Genomic DNA, 20,543 nt, shown 5'->3' on the forward strand with positions numbered 1-20,543 from the left:
AACATAGGAAATCAGCAAGAATATCGCTTATACAGAATGTTCCAGTCATCGTGGTACACAATCAACAAGGGAATAGTTCTACGTGAAAAAGTATGTAAATCAAAAAAATATAATATTAAAATTTCTTTAATGTTGAAATTATGAAATAAAATTAAGTATGCAATGCTTGCTTAAATGGACCGTTTCTGATTCGCTACAAAAAAAGATACAGTAAGCAACAAGAGATCTAGCTTCTATGCCATTTGTTAATAACATTTTGTTAAATATTTTTCTTTAAAAAAGCTATGCAATTATATCATCGATTAAATAGTACTTCCTTGTCAGTATTATTTAGCCCGCCGTTTGGCGAACATAAGCGCTCGAGCGATGCTCAGACCAGTTACGGCCAGTGACACTTGACTATCATTCTGAGTGGGGAGTAATACTATAGACTCGTGTAGCGTAAACTATAAACTGACTATATGTATAATATAGTACCTTTAAAGGCATGCGATCCGTTCTACGGTACTACTACATTGCCCGTTATATTACTACGAAACCCGGTTTGCTGCCCGCCGATTTGTTTATGCTCGGACCGCTTTAATCCAGCTATTCTATGTTAATGATCGATAATTCAAATATTACGAATAATATTAACATATTAAACATTCATTGATAAAATTAATTTCATTTTATTTTATTGTAGCTACTTTAAATTAATAACTTATTAGTAGCAGTAAGTATATTCTTTGTAAAGCGCATTGTTTAACATTTTCAAAGCATGCGATCCAAATCGAACGATGTATATCAAAGGTGTACATATATATATATATATATTTGCATTGATAGAATATGAGGAAAGAGAAATGAATCGAATACATAAGTGAATGGATAAACACATGTATATATGAGAAGTATATGTTACATTAAAATTAAGATGTAAAACGATATATTATTCGATATAACTATTGCTATATAGAATTATGTAGGGAAGGAAATATTAAGATTAACTTGTAATGATAATATTTCAATCTGCATTGTCAATTTATTAACAAATGACAAAGATTCGACTTTTTATTGTTTAAAGTACTTTATATTGCCGCAGCAAAAAAATATTATCGATTAATCGTAACATATCGACTTTCGATGATTTTTGGTACATACGTATTGTACGTAATATTTCATTGGTTGTACAAAACTCGAACGTTTTGATTGGACGATAACTTGAAAGGTAGCCAATCAGACGATATATTTTCGAGAAGCGATTTCTCATTGGGTCGCTTTCAGATTAGTTGCGCAGCAGTATTGTGCGCACGAACCGCGTGCCCATTGTACAATTAGTTGGAGGAAAAAAGCAGGAATGCGGAGCAGTGTACAGTACAGACGAAGACGAAATATTCACACTTGATAACCAAGTTTTAATACATCATTTAGGAGAATCGACCTCTGTACACAGTCGAAAGGAGGCCAAGTATGAGTATTCTGACTGACATAAATACATGTTATATAATATAAATAAATTATAAAAGCATAGGTTAAAAGGTAGAGCTGGTTGGAAAAGTAAATACAGAAAGAGAAAAGGAGATATAAAGCTCGAAGTGGTTGTAACGAAAGTGGTGAACAGAAGATAGAGGTAGAAGTGAAGTGGAAGTGGTGGTGGTGGTGGTAGGAATAGTAGTGGTGGTAGTAGGAGCGAAGTTACTAGGAGGTGGAGGAGGAGGAGGCTTGGGGAAGGTTTGCCAGCCGCCGGAAGAGCATCGACGGCGACGGGGGCGGGGAAGCTGTCCACCGAACGGAACGACCGCTCGGTGATACGAACAGCGAGTCGAACGGTTCCCCAAACGAATACGGATATATCGATCATTGACGATAGTTGCCGATTTTGCGCTAGGTAAGTCACTACTTCACTAACTAATAACAAAAAATACCACTGTAAATACGAATCACTTGGAAAGTTCCAACACTCTGTACGAGAGAACGTGGTTCGAAATAATTGACAAGAATGACGTAGCGTAAGGGGTGTGTCATACCGTACCGAGTTGGTGTAGTGTTGAGTCGAGTCGAGTCGAGTCGATTGAGCGACAATGTTGAATGGCTTTGTGTGCATGTGTAGATGCATTTTTCGACTATATTTTATAATTTCGCCTGTCGTGTATCTTCTCATCAGTTGTAGTATATTGAATAAAGGTACGTAGATAATTACTGTCAAGATACTCGCTGTCATAATTGCGCCATTGAAACCCATTACTCACCATTGCTGTATCGCCATTTGCATTGTTATACCATTGACCTTCTTTTATTTCTATATTCATGTTAAACATACAGTTCTAATGAAAAATTTAATCTTAAACGCGATTGCAATTTGCTACTACATTCTTTCACTTAACATAATGTTTCACAGCATTGCGTAAACTATGACCGGCGGGAACCATTCAGTTGAAACTAAAAACTATATTCATTGCAGGTTTTTATTTCATGAATTTAAAAGTTGATATTATTTTAGTGTTCTATATGGATGTTGTCTGTACAGTGATAAATAAGTGTGTCATTATTTGAACAGCAGGCGAGACTCAGTTTCCTTTCGTTATTCTCTACGTGTATTTAATCAATTGGTTACACTGCTCCGCCTAGTAGTGTCAGGACAAAAAAGCTCGACAAGGTGTAACCAGTGTACAAGTTGATTCTCTTTTATACTATTAAATTTACTTCTGAATGTCGCGGGCACGCACGGTTGTGTACACGAAATTGCTCGCATTTGTTTGTAGAGGATTAAATTGACATACATGTAGTGGTCATTTGGGCGTATTCACACGAATAACCGTACGCTGAGTTCGTCTCAACGTCCTTATGATCGAATTCGTAAATGGTGGGAAAATAACAATGCAACGCGGATATTCTCGTGTAGGCAAGTGTCTTAAACAAAAATCTTAAATCATCACCAATTTTACCGTGAAAAGTATTATTTAACACGTAGGTCCAATAGGTTGCTGCATAATCGTTGACGTCTTTTTTTTTGTTACAAACTCCAGACCGCCCGCGCGCAATCTATCGTCGCTTGGAAATAAACTTGCTACTCTCGAGTTTCGATTCTATAGTAGGCACGCTCACCTGTGCGTTTGCTAGTGTGTTGATTTATCTCTTCGTCATTTTTCAACTTTTGATTGATTTAAATGCATTTCACTTGAATTTACCTGTAATTATAATTTGCTGTTCCTTTGAATCTTATTACATATTTTTGAACAGTATTACTATTCGAAATATTATTTCATTGAAAATAATGTTGTTATTAATAATGGAAAACGAATTTAAGTAAAACGTATATAATAACAAATGGTTCGTTATTTCGTTAAAAGATCTGTTCTACGAATGTACTATATTGACGTAGACTACAACGATCGTGCCTTTCATTATGCCCGGGCAAACGTAGTATCGCCCAACGAGCACCGATAGTAAGCTTTACGTTTTAAGTTATGACATCATCGCGTCGAGAAACAGCGGACGCGTCGCATTAAGTATCTCGCGCGCAATACGCGCATTCAGTTCACTATCTCGATAGTTCAATACATTATCTACGTTTTTCATCCTAATTGGCTCCTTTCCACGAAATACTAACAGGTCTCGTAACTTGTTTGACTAGTTTTTATATTTTTCTCAAAAAACACATATTTAAACAGACGTATAAATTTAATAATTATTCTTATGAAATATACGAGAAAGCGAAAAATTGATATCGTCATGATACAGATAAATGTTAGCAAGGTAATGTCGATTAACCGTGAATGGCTAGAATTCAATTGGCGTTCGTTGACGAACGTTAATTGAAGGAATGACATTACTTGGTCATAATGAGTTATGTACGTACGTAAGATAAAGAAGCTGTTTAAAATAAGAAATCTTTTTAGGTTTTTTCTTTCCGCTAATTAAATATTCAGATAAAATAATATAAAATAATTTAATAAACATTTATATCTTTTATCTGTCACATACTAATCAATAAAATTTAATGTAAAAATTAACCAAGTTAGGATACATATAATACAAGAGAAAAATCATATTAATATTTAAAATATATAATAATGTAAATATGGATAGAACTTTGTAATAGCGATTGCTAGTGTTATATCATATATACTGTTTATGATTAATCTTGAAAGTAAATTTTATTGTTAAACGTATGAGAAATAAAATTTATATTATTATATATCTCAAATATTGGTATAACAATATAACAATTTGCTTATTATAAAATAACACAATTACTTTAATATTAAACAACGTGCATTATTCGATCAATAACTTAAACTGCAGTACTTTTTATTTGTTTCAACGTAGCATATAGTTACAGAATTTTGTTCATATTTTAAAATAGGTAGTATTAGTTTTTAAAAATGTAGAAGTAATAAATTATAATTACGTTTACTGAAATTAAAAAGAACTGAGGAAATTGTTGAATAAAATCCTTTTCTCCACCATTGTGTGTACGATAACGTTTGGAACGAAATCGATAAAGTGAGCGGTAAAAAAGCAATTGAATAGAAAATCGCTCTAGACATGGTGGCAAACGTATTTCGTATGAGCAGTAAAAGAATTTGTAGAACGATCTCTGCAATTTGCCTGTTTAGAGTAGAATTTGCGGAAGTTGAGAATTTGGGTTAAGCATACGCTTCCGAATTATCAAGAGCCGTTAAACAAGGTTATTAGCGATACTCTAGTGTATGGTGCTTGACACATCTAACGATGAACAGATGTAATACAAAATATATTTATTTTCTTACTGTACGAACTAATTTAAACAATAATATACCAAATCAACCTTTTCTGTTCTTTAGAATTGTATTATAAATTCGTATTATAGAAACAGTTCGTGTTATTCAGTGCTCAGATTTTTCTATGTTTTCTGAGCAATCATTGGTTGCATAAGCATAAAAAAAATAAAGCACACATTAAATATGTAATCTTCAACAGCATTAGTTCTATATGTCCGTATTACATTTCTTTTATTAACCAAATATTCTTAGAAGTCTGATGACACTTATAAGTATTATTCTTGTCACAATTATGCTCCAATGGTTTTAAGATGTATCTATTTTTAGCATACGTGTTATTTTAAACAGACTTGAAATATCAGAAATAAAGATGGCGGCAAAAAATCAAGAGGACATAATCCAGAATATAAGAGATTAAATATTTTATTTTTGATAGTAGAATGGCAGGATGTAGATACATTTATTGTCGTAGTATATTTAAAGACTGAACAAAAAGAGATACGGAAAATATAAAATGAAAGATAGCGTTAAGATAGGGGGATTAGGATACGACCATAGGGGAAGACGATGGAAACACGTGATATAAATAAACGTAGTAAGAATTTGAAAAAAGGAAACTACGATTTCAGTCGCACTAAGGATTCTTGTAATTTGCCCCTACCATCTACGCGTTCGACGCACCTTACTCTACTTGACTGTTACTCGGAAGTTTATTGATCGTTTGCTGTCTCCTGTCGCTTTTCTTGTGTTCATTGGTTTCTACGTTCGAAATGAGCAGAGAAACGCCTGAAAATTATCTTTCCTATAGATAACGAAGTATGATATACCCCTTATGTCAGAATCAAAAGAATACTGAAAGATAATGTATTAAATCAGTTAAATCAGTTCTATTTAACTAGAAAGATAAGAATTATATCTAATCGAGAAACGAGTCCCTTATTTTTCCTTTTAATTTTTAAAAATACATTAAAACATATTAATAGTTATTAATAATGATGTAAAACATTTTGTTTTAGTCGGTGTTCAACGGCAGGGGAGGACGGCGGAGGAGGCGGCGGTGGCGGTGGTGGCGGAGGAGGTGGTGGAGGTGGTGGTGGAGACGACGATACTAGTAATAGGGGCAGTGTCGTATCTAGTGCTAGTGTCAGTGCTTGTGATATTGGCACAGTTTATATCTGTGGGAAACAAAACAAACAACGAGAGAAAAAGATATAATTTCGGAACAAAGGACAGTAATTAAGCAAGAATGGCAGACACAAGTCAGCAACAACCGTTGACTGAACCACATACGAATGGGGTAATGGACGGTTTGACAGAAGAAGAGAAGAGTAAAATGCGGCCTGCAGACATCGATGCGGTAAGATTTCGAAAAAAATTTGTTAAGCAATAAAAGAATTTTTGTGGTATCTTGTACTTACTTTTTGTGCTACGTGTAACGTTTTCGATACATATTGCGCTTTTTAGCCACCTCTTTGGGATTTCTAGGCATATATAAAATAGTCCACTATCAGACGGTATATGTGACTTGAATGAAAAATCGCACAACAGTGTTGCATATCTAAGATATATTTTTAAATTATATTTTCCATTACATTTTTGCGTAGGATATGAGGGAGATGGAAAGAAGGAAGAGAGTTGAAATGATGATGAATTCTCGACTTTTTCGCGAAGAATTAGAACGCATTATTGAGACACAAATGAAAGATGGTGCTGGACCATCAGGTCTACTACAGCAAATCTCTGATATGATGGGTGCACAAGGTGCTCGGTTTAATGCAAATGTTTTTAAAAGTAAGTTCATTAAATACCAGTTATTCAATTGTGTTTTATCAAATGCTTATCTAACTAATTCTCTTACAGCTTCTAATTGTGTATTACCTATCAACGATATACGCGGTGTCGAAAGTATGGGTTATGCAAAGGGAGAGAAACTATTGCGCTGCAAATTGGCAGCAGTATTTAGACTGCTTGATCTCTATGGTTGGACTCAAGGTGTTGGTGGACAAATTACAGCACGCTTAAATCAAGATCAAGAACACTTTTTAGTTAATCCGTATGGTCTGTTGTATCACGAAGTTACTGCTTCAAGCTTGATTAAAGTTGATATGCAAGGAACGGTCGTGGAACAGGGGACAACCAATTTTGGTGTTCATGTGGCAGGGTTTCAATTGCATTCAACGATCCACGCTGCTAGACCTGATATAAAATGCATTGTTCATATTACCACTCCGTCCGTTACTGCTGTGAGTAAAGAAATGCATATTTTATTCTGTTTTTACATTTTGCGTCTCTGTTAATTATATATTTCCTCAGATCTCGTCATTAAAGTGCGGATTACTGCCAATTGGACAAGAAAGTATAGTAATAGGAGAGGTAAGCACGCATCAGTATGTAGGTGGATTTTTTGAACCAGAAGAAAAAGAGAAGATAGCAAGAAATCTTGGACCGATGAATAAAGTTATGCTTTTAACGAATCGCGGTGCTCTCTGCTGCGGAGAAACTGTCGAAGAAGCTTTCTTCAATGTTTACAATATGGTCCTAGCTTGCGAGACCCAGTTAAAACTAATGCCTGCTGGTTTGGATAATTTAAATCTTATTTCCGAAGAGTCTAAGAAAGCTATATTCGAAGCCTCGAGAAAACCACCCACACCGCAACAAACGGCTCAAATCACCGAAACCACTGCTCTTGCTGAGAAACTCGAAAAGCGTTGGCGAATTGGTGGAACTGAATTTGAGGCACTTATGCGAATGCTCGATAATGCAGTAAGTATATAGACCTTCCGTTGCTTTACCTCAATCCTTCTGTTTTTTCTTTCATTCCGGAACGTTGCATCGTTCTCGCTTATTACTGATTCTGTAATAGCTAACAAGTTATTGGGTCATTCGCAGGGTTTCCGAACTGGCTATATATACAGAAATCCACTAGTAAAAGGAGAACCTCCGCGGCCTCGAAACGATGTAGAAGTACCACCGGCAGTCTCGTCTTTGGGATATTTACTCGAAGAAGAAGAACTTTATAAACAGGGGTAAATATGTTTGTTACATAAAGGTGCTTCACAATTATTGAAGATAACTTATCACGTTCCCACTTTTTTATAGGCTCTGGAAAGGTGGCCGTAAAGGCACGGATAGGTCACGTTGGTTAAATTCGCCCAATGTATACCAAAAGGTCGAAATACTTGAAACAGGAACTCCTGATCCGAAGAAAATTACAAAGGTAGAAGTCATCACTTTTGAGAACAAAACTGAATAGATGTAACGGCGTGCTTCTAAAATAAATGATAAATAAAAAAGAAAAATAATAGAAGAAAGTAAAAAACAGTGTATGGAAAGGAAGACGAAATTTGCGCAAGAATTAGACGATCTTGCATAATATTATTAAAAAAAAATACTATTAAGACAATGTCAAGATTTGCATTTATATTAAGATTGGTATTTTACATGCACATGTTGTTACATTTATAATCTTCTATAAAGTTATTTGTCGAAACGTAATTATCATCGTTAATTGTAAGAAAAGAGATCGTACAAGTTTTCAAAAATATTGCTTAATTCCTTTGAGTTAAGAAAACAAATTAATCATATTTCATGTTGTCCATTATTCTCTTTCAATATACTTTATTGCATACATTTAAGACATGGCAAAAGAGAAAAGATCTCATATGGAAAGTAACTGAAAGTAAAAGTTCATGATTATTCTGAACATTGAATCCTCCTGATCAATTATATTACATTTATTCGTTGTTTATAATCTCCGTAGTGATATTTGCGTACCTTCGATACATTCCAATTTATAATATTATAATAGAAAATACACTGTGAAGAAATTCATGTGAAAAGAAAGAAAAGAGAGAGGGAAAAGGGAATACAATCTAATACATCTAATAAATTCCCAACGATCTACTTATGATTAATATAAAATGTAGTTCTAAATAAATGTTGCTATAATATTGTGTATCTTTCGGTGGATTGACTAAAATTATAATGGGACTTTATCGCGCCTCTCTCTTGTAGCTTATTAATATATAAATAAATATATGTCTACTGTTTATCGTGTATAGGTAATTTTTCGAAAAAAGATAGAACCCTTCTCTTTACTTTACAACGGCATGGCAGCATGTATAAAATGAAGAAAAAAATAGAAAGAATTTTATTGAAGTGTGTTATGAATCTATGTTTCAATGATCGATTCGATGAACAAATAATAGCCTTATTCTCGAGCATTTTGTCGAGTTTATGGCATTTTAGCTCTGTTGTATGAGCATCGAATTTAAGATAGTCATATGATGCGCATGGATATCATTATTTGACTGATTCACATTCGAAACTGTGTATGAATGTGTGCCTGTTAAAATCGTGTCGTCGAAGGGATGGATATTCAACTCTTCGTCCCACTGCATTTACAAAACCAGATCGATCGACCCTAGATCAGAGGGAGGTAGATATGAAACATTCGAAGAATATTCGCTGTTAATGACAGTAGTATATATAGGCGTAAATAGACGTAGACGTAATTTTTTTAATGCTGTAAGGAGATAAGATCGTAGGTAAATTAATCGAAAAATGTGTACTTGAATTTGGCAAATGAACAGTCTAAAATGTTGCAACATTAATAATGTTACGCATTCAAATTGATTGAAATGATAACGAGACGACATCACCAGCAAAGCAGGCACACATAACATACGCAGACAATGCGAAAATAGATATCTCATAATGCTGTGTTGGATGTCGAATTATCGATAAGGGTCGACTAACGTTCTGGTTTTGTGTGCAGTGGGTATCAGACGGATCTCCGACGCATAGCAGTACACCGGTGAAGATCGACAGTGCCCTTCAATTTGTACCGAAAAATACCAATCCAAAGGAATTTAAACAATTACAACAACAGGTAAGTAACATGAAATTGCATTGATTCAGTTTACGTTCACTTCTTAAAATATTTCAATGAAATAATATATAAATATTTTGTATTTGCAAACTGAATAAACCCTTGGAGCTGTGCTTTTTTGTTTAGATAAAGGATTATCGTAGGGCAGATAAGATATCAGCTGGACCACAATCCCACATATTAGAAGGAGTTACATGGGAAGAAGCCAAAAAAATGCAGGTGATGTGACACATTTTAAAGTAATAACTCGAAATTAAAATTATAATAATTTATTAATTTACTATCTTATTAAATTATACATCCTATTTTTTGATAAAATATATATTGATGAGAACATTCATTCGCTTATGAAAGGATGCCACTATTAGCGGAACAGGAGAACAAGTAGTGTTGGTAGGGGCAGCCAGTAAAGGTATCATTCAAAGAGGGTTTCAACACAACGCAATGGTTTACAAGACACCATATGCCAAAAATCCTTTCGATGCTGTTACCGATCAAGAACTTGATCAGTATAAGAGAGAAGTTGAACGCAAACAAAAAGGAGATATCTGTAAGCAAAATAGCATATAAACTTGCCCTCAATTGAAAATTTACATAGTGAGTAAATGTAATTTTGGTTTGATCTTTTCTTGTTTTACAGATGATGAATCGCAATCAGAATCGGAAGCATTGTCATCATTCAATGTTAGTCGGGCAACACACGAATCAAGCACTGCCAAAAGTCCAATTCAATCGCCGGTATCTGTAACTTCGGAAACAGAAGAAGAGAGCAGAGATGGTAAGTAATAACAAATTCTCATATGTTTTTTGTATTTTATTGTTATCTCAGAACTGAAAAATAAATCGATCAATGCATCGTGTCTCAATTACTTTCAGAACCCCGAGTTCTACGGATAGAAACGAAACAAGTGCCTGCACCAAGTCAACCTGAAGTTGTATTGAGCGACGGTAAGCTATTTTTTTACAATTTTTAGCTTCCAGAGCTTATGCACTTTAAATCGATCATTTTCATAGAGGCGGAGATATTTTGAAAATGATCGAAGAAACGTGCAGTATGCATGTTCAATATAATATATGGGCAGTCTTGTGTCGTATTACTTTTACATTTTCTTTTTTAAGTCTTATTCCTCCTGTCTTCTATGTGTTTCATAATATTGCATTTTTAAATGAAATTTCGTATAATTAATGATAACGATCGCAAGGCTTGTTCCATAAGCACGAAGGTGTTGCAATTTATCATTACATTTTTTCCCTACCTTAATTTGTCACCTTTATTTATGATCACTAACGCTTGCACCTTGCATGGATGTACTTACATTCGCATAAACATTTTGCATATTTATGTTTGGTACAGGAATATAAGTGTTATTTCCTCTATATTCTTTCCCTTTTTTTAATTTTTGTCCTAGATTGCATGTTAACTACCTTGCATCGCATTAATAAATAATATTCTGTTCTCATTATAATTTCTTCCTTGAATTACGAATTATAGTAAATGTAATTTATAAAAGCTGTGTGCACAACTCGAGTATGGTAATGACTGACACGATTTTTAAGAAATCAATTTGTCCCGGGATATACTCGGACCAATTTGTTTGATTTGTTTGATGTTACAGTTGAAAGATTTTAAGATATTATACTTTTCATTTTATCAGCTGTTGCGAATACAAGAAATTTCTCAGATACGCAGGTGTGAGCATCCGTGATCATAATAAATATCTTCTGAGAAAGAAGATAAACGAAAGGAGCAAATATTAAAATACGATTGTGGTGTAATGGGACACTATGGTTGCAGATCTTGGTTCACCGAGCAGGTTCTGCATTCAATGCAAAAACAAATGTGAGAACAAGATTGAAAATGATGCCTGCGTTATTAATGAACACCGTCATTGTCCAGTTGCTGAACTATATCGATACGAACCACGTTTAGAAATTGTCCGAGGTGACATAATCGCAGAGCGGTTAGTAACTAAGTTAATCGACTACCGTCCTTGTCCTCCAGTTATATTAACTGGTGAGCAAGTAAATTGCTTGGGTGACACGAAATACAATGGTCTTGAGCAAGTTCCAAATTTGGTTTACTTTGAAGACAAAAAAACACAAGAAGAATCGACCAAGAAAAGAAAATCTAAAGTTCGTAGATCATTGGAAATGAAAAATAACGTAAGTTCATTGAATGTTCCGTCTTCTAACGAAAAAATGCAAGAAAAAGATAGAAATGATAAAACGAATTTGAAGTCGATCGATACAAGCTCTATGGAACAGATTACCGAAATAGTAAGCTGTATTGATTCAAACATACCACCAACGAAAACAAGATTAATCGCTTTATCTTCTCCTGAACTTAAAGTCTCAAAGAAATATAGTTTAGATCCGTCCGATATGAGTTTAATATACAGTTTGACACCATGTATAAATTCAGAAAATGATCACGAAAATATCGATAAAATGATGATAGACAAATCGTCAAAGTTATCAACATTTACATCTGAACCCAATAATAACTTGGAGCAGGATTGCTTTTTGCAATCAAACGAAGAGAAAAGTCCCAAAAACGAACAACAACAATGGGAAAAAAAGGACTGCGTAGACGATAAAACTGATAATTATATTTGGTTCAATTCGTTATTCGACAGTGAAAAGTGTGAGCTTTCTAACGATAATAAGACAATAAATAACGATGTATGTTTTGATAATGGACAAGTTGAAATTCGTTCGAACGAAGGATCTGATATGTTGGAACTATTCACCGACACGACTTTAGAATTGCTGGAAACTACCGGTGAATATTTTCGAAATGACATAAGCAATATAGCGAATGAAATTATCGCAGAACTTAATGGAAATGACACGTATGTGATCATTTACTGTCTAGTAAATGAAATTTTTCAAAAAGTTTATGATACTCTCTCGAGTATAGAGTTAAATGATCGATCTAGTTCACCGTTATCAACCATTTCTTGGCAATCCTCAACTCCAAAATTATGTTTGAACGTAAAAGATAATAAACACACGCCGAAAGAAATCGAAAAGACTCAGACCAATCAAACTACGCCTGTTATCGTTATACATGAAGTTATTCACCATGTGATCGATGCATGCGATGAAATTAAAAAAGCAAAAACCTATGCAAATATAGAGCTGAGAGAAAAAGGGAACAATGATACTGTTAACAATGACGAAGAAAACATTGGGCAGCAGAAGGATTTGACAACAACGGTAAACAGTGACAAATTAAAAAAAGCATCTGATCGAAACACACAAGTTGCACCGACTGTTACCGCTTTTGAAAATCTGGTTTTACACGAGAAGAATGATCAGTCTCCTGAAACAACAGCAGAAGCAGATGACATGATGGAAGCAGCAATTTTCGAATTTCATACACTAGTGAAGGCGAAGCCAACAAATACTGATAAAAAGGAATTTGAACTGAACTTCCGAATAGAGAGAAATTTTGATGTTGAGAGCAGTGTTGAAAATAAAAAATCGCATAGGCAAAATATGGAAGAAGTTGAGTCCGGTCTATCTGAAAGTCTAGAGAAACTCGCTGAGATAGATTGGAATATAAATTCAGATGTTGGAAATAAAAAATCTCATAAAAAAGATAAGGAAAAAGTTGAACTCAGTCTACCTGAAAGTTTAGAGAAGCTTGCTGAGAAGGATTGGAATATAGATTCGGATAATTTACCTGAAATTGATACAAGGGAAGAAGAAGTAGCAAAACTATCAGAGACTTCTAAGGCTGTAGAGTTGAAAGAAAAAGAAGACAGTAATACTAGTAACAATGAGAAAGAGGAAATCGGGCAGCGGGTGGATAATTTGACAATGATAAACAGTGATGAATCAAAAAGATCTGATCGAAGTATGGGAGTTACATCGATTTCTTTTGAGAATTTGGCTTTAGACGAGGAGAATAATCAATCTGTTGAAACAAAAGCAGACGCAATTTTCGAGTTTCGTACAATAGTGAAAGCGAAGCCAATAAATACTAATAAAGAAGCAGTTGAATTGAACTTCCGAATAGAGAGAAGTTTAGATGTCGAGAGCAGTGTTGAAAATAAAACATCGCATAGACAAAATAAGGAAGAAGTTGAGCCTGGTCTATCTGAAAGTTTAGAAAAACTTGTTGAAATGGATTGCAATGTAGGTTCGTATGATCTGTTCGAAATTGAGAAAAGAAGAAAAGAACCAATGACACTATCAGAGACTACTAAAGCTGTAGAAGCGTGCGTTGATTGTATTTATTGTATGAATTCCTGTCCTATGGATTACAATCAAGAATATTCTCCGTTATCAACCATAGGTGAAGAAGAATCAGACGAGAAGATTGTGGATTTAAACGCAGAAATTGGAGGAAAACGACTTAATGATACTTATACATTTTGTGATTCCGAAAAAATCGTAAATGACAAAGAATTATCTAGTCATAACTTAGAAAATAACAATAACGCATTCCTTTAAAATGATTTCATCAAACGATCAAACATCGTCCTTTTCAGAAATTCATCTCCTCAAAGATGTAACACTTGCTTCAGTGGAGTTTCTTTAAGTTAATAACTTGAGAAAACCAATAGTAGAACCATCATCGTAGAATTTAGTTCCTAGGATTATTTAAAAAATACTTTTTCAAATATCCACAAAAATATTCCTTTTTTGTTGCTACAAACCAAAGAAATTTTTTTATTTATCAAAGGTATAAAACGATATGTTAATTTGTATTCTGTTTCTACACAGTGCTCGTTTTGTTTATTGTTTGTATCTAGTGTTTGCAATTGTATTATGCACATTGTTCGTGTCCTGATATTGCATACTTTGTTTTTTTAGTTTTTCTTTCTTTTCTTATTTATTTTTTCTTTTATTTGTACCGAGTACATGTTTTGTATGCGAAACATATTAAGATTATGAAATAAATAATTTTCCTAAAAGTAACAAGATACAGAGATCAAAACAAATCATTTTAATATCCATTTTAACATCTTTATCAGTTGTTATAATGTGACTGCATATTCGAAACGCTTGAAGAGCAAACAAGAATTATACTTTGGTTTTCGTTTTCGAGGTAAGCGTGAGTATTTGTAAACATAGATTTTACATGATATTATGCTTCCCTTCTTTATCATTTATATACAAAATTTGTAGACAACGTGTAATATTTCTCACCTTATTGTTTCAGGGGAAAATACCGTAAACGGCGATCACTCTGATGCGCATCACAGTACATTTTCTCAAAGTAGTAAAGAGGTTTGTTTCTTACGTCATCTTAACTTAAATATTATCATTATCCTCGAGTTTTATCACAAATGTGCAATAATATCTTATATAACTTCAACCTTTATCATGCTATATTGTCGATTAATAGAACTTGAAAAATGCAAAAATAAAAGGGAGCGATGAATTATCGAAAGAAAAGCTCGAGGATTCTCAAAGTATATATGCGATAACGAAATATATATCGCATATATACACACAGTCACAAGATTGGAACATACCTTTTATCATGCATTAAATCTTTATTATAACAATTTAAAGATCGGTGTCACATTTTGCATATAAGGATGTTTCGTAAAATGATAAAGCTACACATTTTTGTCTTTTACTATTTCTAACGAATCTATGTCGCATCGTTTTTTATACATGAAAGAATTAGTCGTGATTATCTTTTATCTTAAACTAATCGTAAATTTTTACGAATCTTTATATCACAATCTCATCTTTAATTTATCGAACGAATCTTAAGAATCATACACAAATGCTGCTTCGTCATTAACTGCGATATAATGCTAGGAATAAGCTAGTACGCCAATAGTGTTCGCTTGCATGAATCTAAGAATGACCGATTTTTATGGATCCAATAAAGATCATGCAAAACGCTAAGGGGCGAAGGAAAAGAAAATGGGACACACGTGCGCGTGTATTTATACATATATGTATGTACAATACTATGGAAACATTTTAGACCGTCTACGACGATGATCTCATAATTGCAGGTAATATTTAGGAAATATTTCCATACCATACAGTGTTATATGATATTTTGAAAGTCATAGTGGTGTAAGTCAAGATTTTGAGAAGTTGAATTTTTTAAATTATCATTTATTATTTTTTATAATTAATTAAACTATAACTTCATTTTCTGCCACAGTACGTTTTCATGGCATGCAAAAATATAATCAATACTGTATAATAATAAACATAGAATACTGTTTTGTGTAATCAGTGGTCTGACTTATACCACTATGATTCAAATAAAGACAAACCTTCAGATATTCTCTACAGTGAGTACAAATTGATATAGAATTGTTTACCGTAATGTATATATATGCAATTATAATTATAATTATGTATTTCGAATCGTAAAAGTAACCGACCCCAAACTTCAACTTATAGCTAGTAAACTTTTACTTGCAAAGGTTAGGTTTCTTCGAATTCGAATTATGAGGGTAAAATAACATGCCTAGTCATATGACAAATAATTCGAACTATAATAAGTTTATATTTCAATATGTAAAGATTTTCATAGCGGATTCATACTACAGAATAAAGTTATAGAAATTCGAATTAGGGAAGTTCAGCTATACTGACAATTCGTGAATTAAATTCTTGAAAATAATAACAGAGTTCGAACAACATCAAGTATCGTTATACTCGTTCATAAAAATGAAATACTTCCTTTTTTATAGATGGTTTAACATTTTTGCATAGTACTGTACATATATATATACATATATTGATAAAACGATACATAATGGGAGAAAAGATTCGAGGAAGAAAGAGCAGGCGCGCGCGCGCGCGTGTGCGAGCTTGTAGGGAGAAAGAAGGAAAAGGCGAATTGGCTACTTGCATGTGCATGCAGAAAGGTTTATGGTTACGGTTGGGACCTTCCGTGTTAAGGGTTCCGTGTCGCAGGATGTGAGCGTTAGCGAGGAGTCGCCGAAAAAGGAAAAGAAGAAGAAGAAAGGCCTTAGGACACCATCTTTCCTAAAGAAGAAGAAAGAGAAGAAGAAGCCAGTCGAGGCGTAGGTAGTCCTAACTTTGGTACGTATGTACAAAATACACAATATTGGAATTGGTATCTTTATCCGTATCCACCTCATTCATTATTCTCGATTATACATGCGTTAATCTTTCTTTTCTCTTTTTTTCTTTTTTTTTTTTACAATTATTGATTCTAACCAGTTGACTTTGCGTAGATCAATGTCGCATTTTTAGCAGATATTTGTTTAAAAAGTTATGTTATGATTGATGACGGGAATAAAATTGTCACTTCACACGAATCTTCCACTTATCTTCTTGCTAATTGGAATAGTTATACCGCGACTTACATCAAATTTTTTGTATCCAGGAAATACTAATCGTAAGAAGAAGTTCAAAGAAGAAAGGTAGGATAGAAATTTCTGTGTGAGAATATGTCTTCCTTCTCTTTCTTAATTTTCATTATTATTATTGTTATTACTATTATAGAGTAGAAGAGCTATTGATGCTAATGTAATTCGCATAGTTGCAGCAATCTTAGATTTCGTATCCTATAGTCGCCAGTTAGAATCATGATTGCTATGATGGTGTTTATACGGTCACACGTTATTATTCGGGATTGCGTGTAACTCATTTTTTGTTCACTAGTCTCTGAAAATCATACTGTTTAATCAATGTCTGTTTCGATATGCATCACGAGTATAAATAATGGAAACAAGTTGTTATTGGATCGTACTTTATAAAAGGTTTCCCCTTCGATTTTTTATTTCCAGACACTGCCACGAGCAAAAGCTTATCGCAAATAAAAGAACTATTACCGAATGAGGATTAAGCCGCGAGACAGAGAAGAGTCGAAGATCGCAAAGCGAGTTAAAAAAAATGCATATACCGGAGACGAATGAAAATAGAAAATAGGAAATAGAACATAGAAAATTTAAAATTGAAATAACCGTGCAACAATCACAGCATCTTTCCAGGACTCAAGACTGCCATCGCATTACGTCTACGTACGATAAGAAACTATATTGTACTGTTAATGTTTTTACGTTTTTAATTTGTTAAAGCGTCGCGCTGAACTATTTAATCCGCTATTTAATTTTGCCTCCCCAGCCCCGTTTGTGTAATGCAATAAAACGAAACAAACGAAATACGTCTCTGATTGACAAGAAAATATGTGGGATAACTCCTCGTCGTGTTATAATTTTCATCTTCAATTTCTTTATTCCAAATATGCCTTATCCTTTCTTGTGTCGCCTCTATTTAAGCTATTGTATGTAAGTACGTTATGTGTCACATTTACATACTATTTTTCAATCTTCTCTTTTTATGATACATCATTATACTTTACAATATCAATTTATTAACTATATATGTTAAGATAAAAAATATCTGTTCCTGACAAGATTTCTCGGCAGTAGAAGTTTTAAAAAAGATGAGGAAAAGCGCGAAAATCAGAGTTAAGTGGTGAAACGAGAAAATTAGCGAAGAATAGACCAAAGGACTAAAGGTATGAGAAAAATAAGTATTCAGTATTCGTCGGCATTATCTGTTTCTACGTCAACCGAATCTAGCCCAACCTCTTCGTAATCCTTCTCAAGAGCTGCAAGATCCTCACGAGCTTCGGAAAACTCACCCTCTTCCATGCCTTCTCCAACGTACCAATGAACAAAAGCTCTTTTAGCGTACATAAGGTCGAATTTATGATCAAGACGAGCCCAAGCTTCAGCAATAGCTGTTGTATTAGATAACATACAAACAGCGCGTTGAACTTTAGCTAGATCTCCACCTGGTACAGCTGTTGGTGGCTGATAATTTATACCAACTTTGAATCCTGTCGGGCACCAATCGACAAACTGTATCGTTCGTTTCGTTTTAATAATAGCGATTGCAGCATTTACGTCCTTTGGAACCACGTCTCCTCTGTACAACATGCAACAAGCCATATATTTTCCGTGCCTGGGATCGCATTTGACCATTTGATTCGCTGGCTCGAAGCATGCGTTGGTGATTTCCGCGACCGAGAGTTGCTCGTGATGTGCTTTTTCGGCGGATATTACAGGAGCATACGTAACTAAAGGGAAGTGGATTCTTGGATAAGGAACTAAATTCGTTTGAAACTCGGTTAAGTCTACGTTTAAAGCACCATCAAATCGCAACGAAGCTGTTATGGAAGAAACAATCTGTCCGATTAACCGATTAAGATTAGTGTAAGTTGGTCTCTCGATATCCAGATTACGTTGACAGATATCGTAGATCGCTTCGTTGTCGACCATAAAAGCGCAGTCTGAATGCTCGAGAGTCGTATGAGTGGTAAGAATGGAATTGTATGGTTCAACAACTGCCGTGGAAATTCTCGGAGCTGGATATATCGCAAATTCTAATTTAGACTTCTTTCCGTAGTCGACAGAAAGACGCTCCATTAATAGGGAAGCAAATCCTGATCCAGTACCACCACCGAACGAATGAAAGATAAGAAATCCCTGTAATCCGGTACATTGATCCGCTAATTTACGAATTCGATCGATAACCAGGTCGACAATTTCTTTACCAATTGTATAATGACCACGAGCATAATTATTTGCTGCATCTTCCTTGCCAGTGATCAATTGTTCTGGATGGAAAAGATGCTTGTACGTCCCAGTTCGAACCTCGTCTACAAACGCATAAATAATATCGTCACTGTTTCTGAATATCAAATTTTTAATGATTTAATGACTCCTTTTTTCTCTTACCAACTACTGTAGGTTCCAAATCAACAAATACTGCTCTGGGCACATGTTTTCCGGAGCTGGTTTCACTGAAGAAAGTGCTAAAGCTATCATCGCCAACAAACTTATCTGATGGCATTTGTCCATCCGGTTGTATTCCATGTTCCAAACAATAAAGTTCCCAACAAGCGTTCCCAATTTGAACGCCAGCTTGACCGACATGAATAGATATACACTCACGCTGAAACGTAAAAATTTTTTCTATAATGATCTTTTTCTTCAACCCTTGCTCTTATCGTATATACAATTGCCCTTTTGAATTCAAAATATCGAATCATCACTTCTTTTCCAAAGAAAATTAGAATACAGGAAACTAATTTTTACATCGTTTAATAATAAACAGAATGTTATTCAGACTAATAGTGTATTAATGATTTATTATTTAGTTGAATTTTTTATTTCATCTTTTTCTTTCTGTTACTTTGACTACAGTAGTCACTTTGGACCGAATTGTGAATTTTTCTTACCATTTTAATTACGTAGAAATATAAAACTTTATTAAACACAGAATTTTTTGCTGACGAATAACACGTTTACACAGAAGATGGGTGCCGCTTCTTTGAACGATTGAAACTTAATGATGCAACACAAGAACGGTCGTCGGCCTCTTATATCCTCCACTTCGAATCATCTCGAAATGTACTCAAGTTAATTGCAAGTATTCATCGGAAAAGCTATTTTCCTATTTTGGTACTTTTCATAATTAACTGTGTTTAAACTTGGTACTAAACTGTGAATTTTTGTTTCATCAAAGTATCGTTTTTAGATTTAAGAGTAACAGAGTGAATATAAAAAGTTATATTTGACAAGTCCGCTCTCAGTTACGTCGCACTTAAGATTAAATCTAATAAACGAATATAAATAGCATATCTTAGCTAAAACTAGCTTTTGCTAGCCAAGTCGTAACTAGCCAATTGAACGAAAAGTTCGTGATGCACATTCTTGTGGTCTATTTTTGTTCACATACATATGTATATCTTTGACACTTGCAATTCGATCATTATGTACATATAGTACATATAAAAATACATATGTATTTTGTCATTATATTCGCAATATACGGAATATCTTTATAATCTTAAATTTTCTTATTTTTCACATATAAAAAATGTATAAACTATCAATTCGTGTTTAAAAAATTTTCTTTATTTTTGTCTTTTTGTTATT

At 34.0% G+C, this 20,543-nt stretch overlaps 3 protein-coding genes across 7 annotated transcripts; 2 read left to right on the forward strand and 1 right to left on the reverse strand.

Moving 5' to 3' along the window:
• The first annotated feature begins 1,889 nt into the window (after nt 1-1,889).
• On the forward strand, nt 1,890-5,990 carry LOC117230757. Its single transcript, XM_033488503.1, has 2 exons — nt 1,890-2,166; nt 5,762-5,990. Exons 1-2 carry the CDS (start codon nt 2,064-2,066, stop codon nt 5,983-5,985), a joined length of 327 nt encoding a protein of 108 aa, XP_033344394.1. The 5' UTR covers nt 1,890-2,063; the 3' UTR covers nt 5,986-5,990.
• On the forward strand, nt 5,860-17,779 carry LOC117230750 (protein hu-li tai shao). 5 transcript variants are annotated; one of them, XR_004492842.1, is made up of 15 exons: nt 5,899-6,102; nt 6,350-6,536; nt 6,606-6,988; nt 7,059-7,508; nt 7,635-7,771; nt 7,845-7,962; nt 9,523-9,636; nt 9,763-9,855; nt 9,991-10,186; nt 10,277-10,414; nt 10,513-10,584; nt 14,810-14,877; nt 16,528-16,671; nt 16,979-17,015; nt 17,382-17,756. XR_004492842.1 is itself a non-coding variant. In XM_033488491.1 (14 exons), exons 1-13 carry the CDS (start codon nt 5,992-5,994, stop codon nt 16,654-16,656), a joined length of 2,196 nt encoding a protein of 731 aa, XP_033344382.1. In that variant the 5' UTR covers nt 5,899-5,991; the 3' UTR covers nt 16,657-16,671; nt 17,382-17,779. The 5 variants fall into 5 exon arrangements, 4 of the variants coding, with proteins under 4 accessions (XP_033344381.1, XP_033344382.1, XP_033344383.1 ...); XM_033488491.1 differs by lacking the exon at nt 16,979-17,015 and having other exon boundaries at nt 17,382-17,779; XM_033488492.1 differs by lacking the exon at nt 16,979-17,015 and having other exon boundaries at nt 16,543-16,671; nt 17,382-17,779.
• On the reverse strand, nt 16,755-20,388 carry LOC117230753 (tubulin alpha-1 chain-like). The gene is made up of 3 exons (XM_033488497.1): nt 19,844-20,388; nt 19,341-19,557; nt 16,755-19,261 (listed from the first exon to the last, which is right to left on the reverse strand). The coding sequence occupies exons 1-3, from the start codon at nt 19,844-19,846 to the stop codon at nt 18,135-18,137; spliced, it is 1,347 nt and encodes a 448-aa protein (XP_033344388.1). The 5' UTR covers nt 19,847-20,388; the 3' UTR covers nt 16,755-18,134.
• Between the last annotated feature and the right edge of the window lie 155 nt (nt 20,389-20,543).

Source organism: Bombus vosnesenskii, unplaced genomic scaffold (genome assembly GCF_011952255.1).
Source record: "Bombus vosnesenskii isolate JDL3184/JDL3185 unplaced genomic scaffold, Bvos_JDL3184-5_v1.1 scf7180000013267, whole genome shotgun sequence".
Classification (NCBI taxonomy): domain Eukaryota; kingdom Metazoa; phylum Arthropoda; class Insecta; order Hymenoptera; family Apidae; genus Bombus; species Bombus vosnesenskii.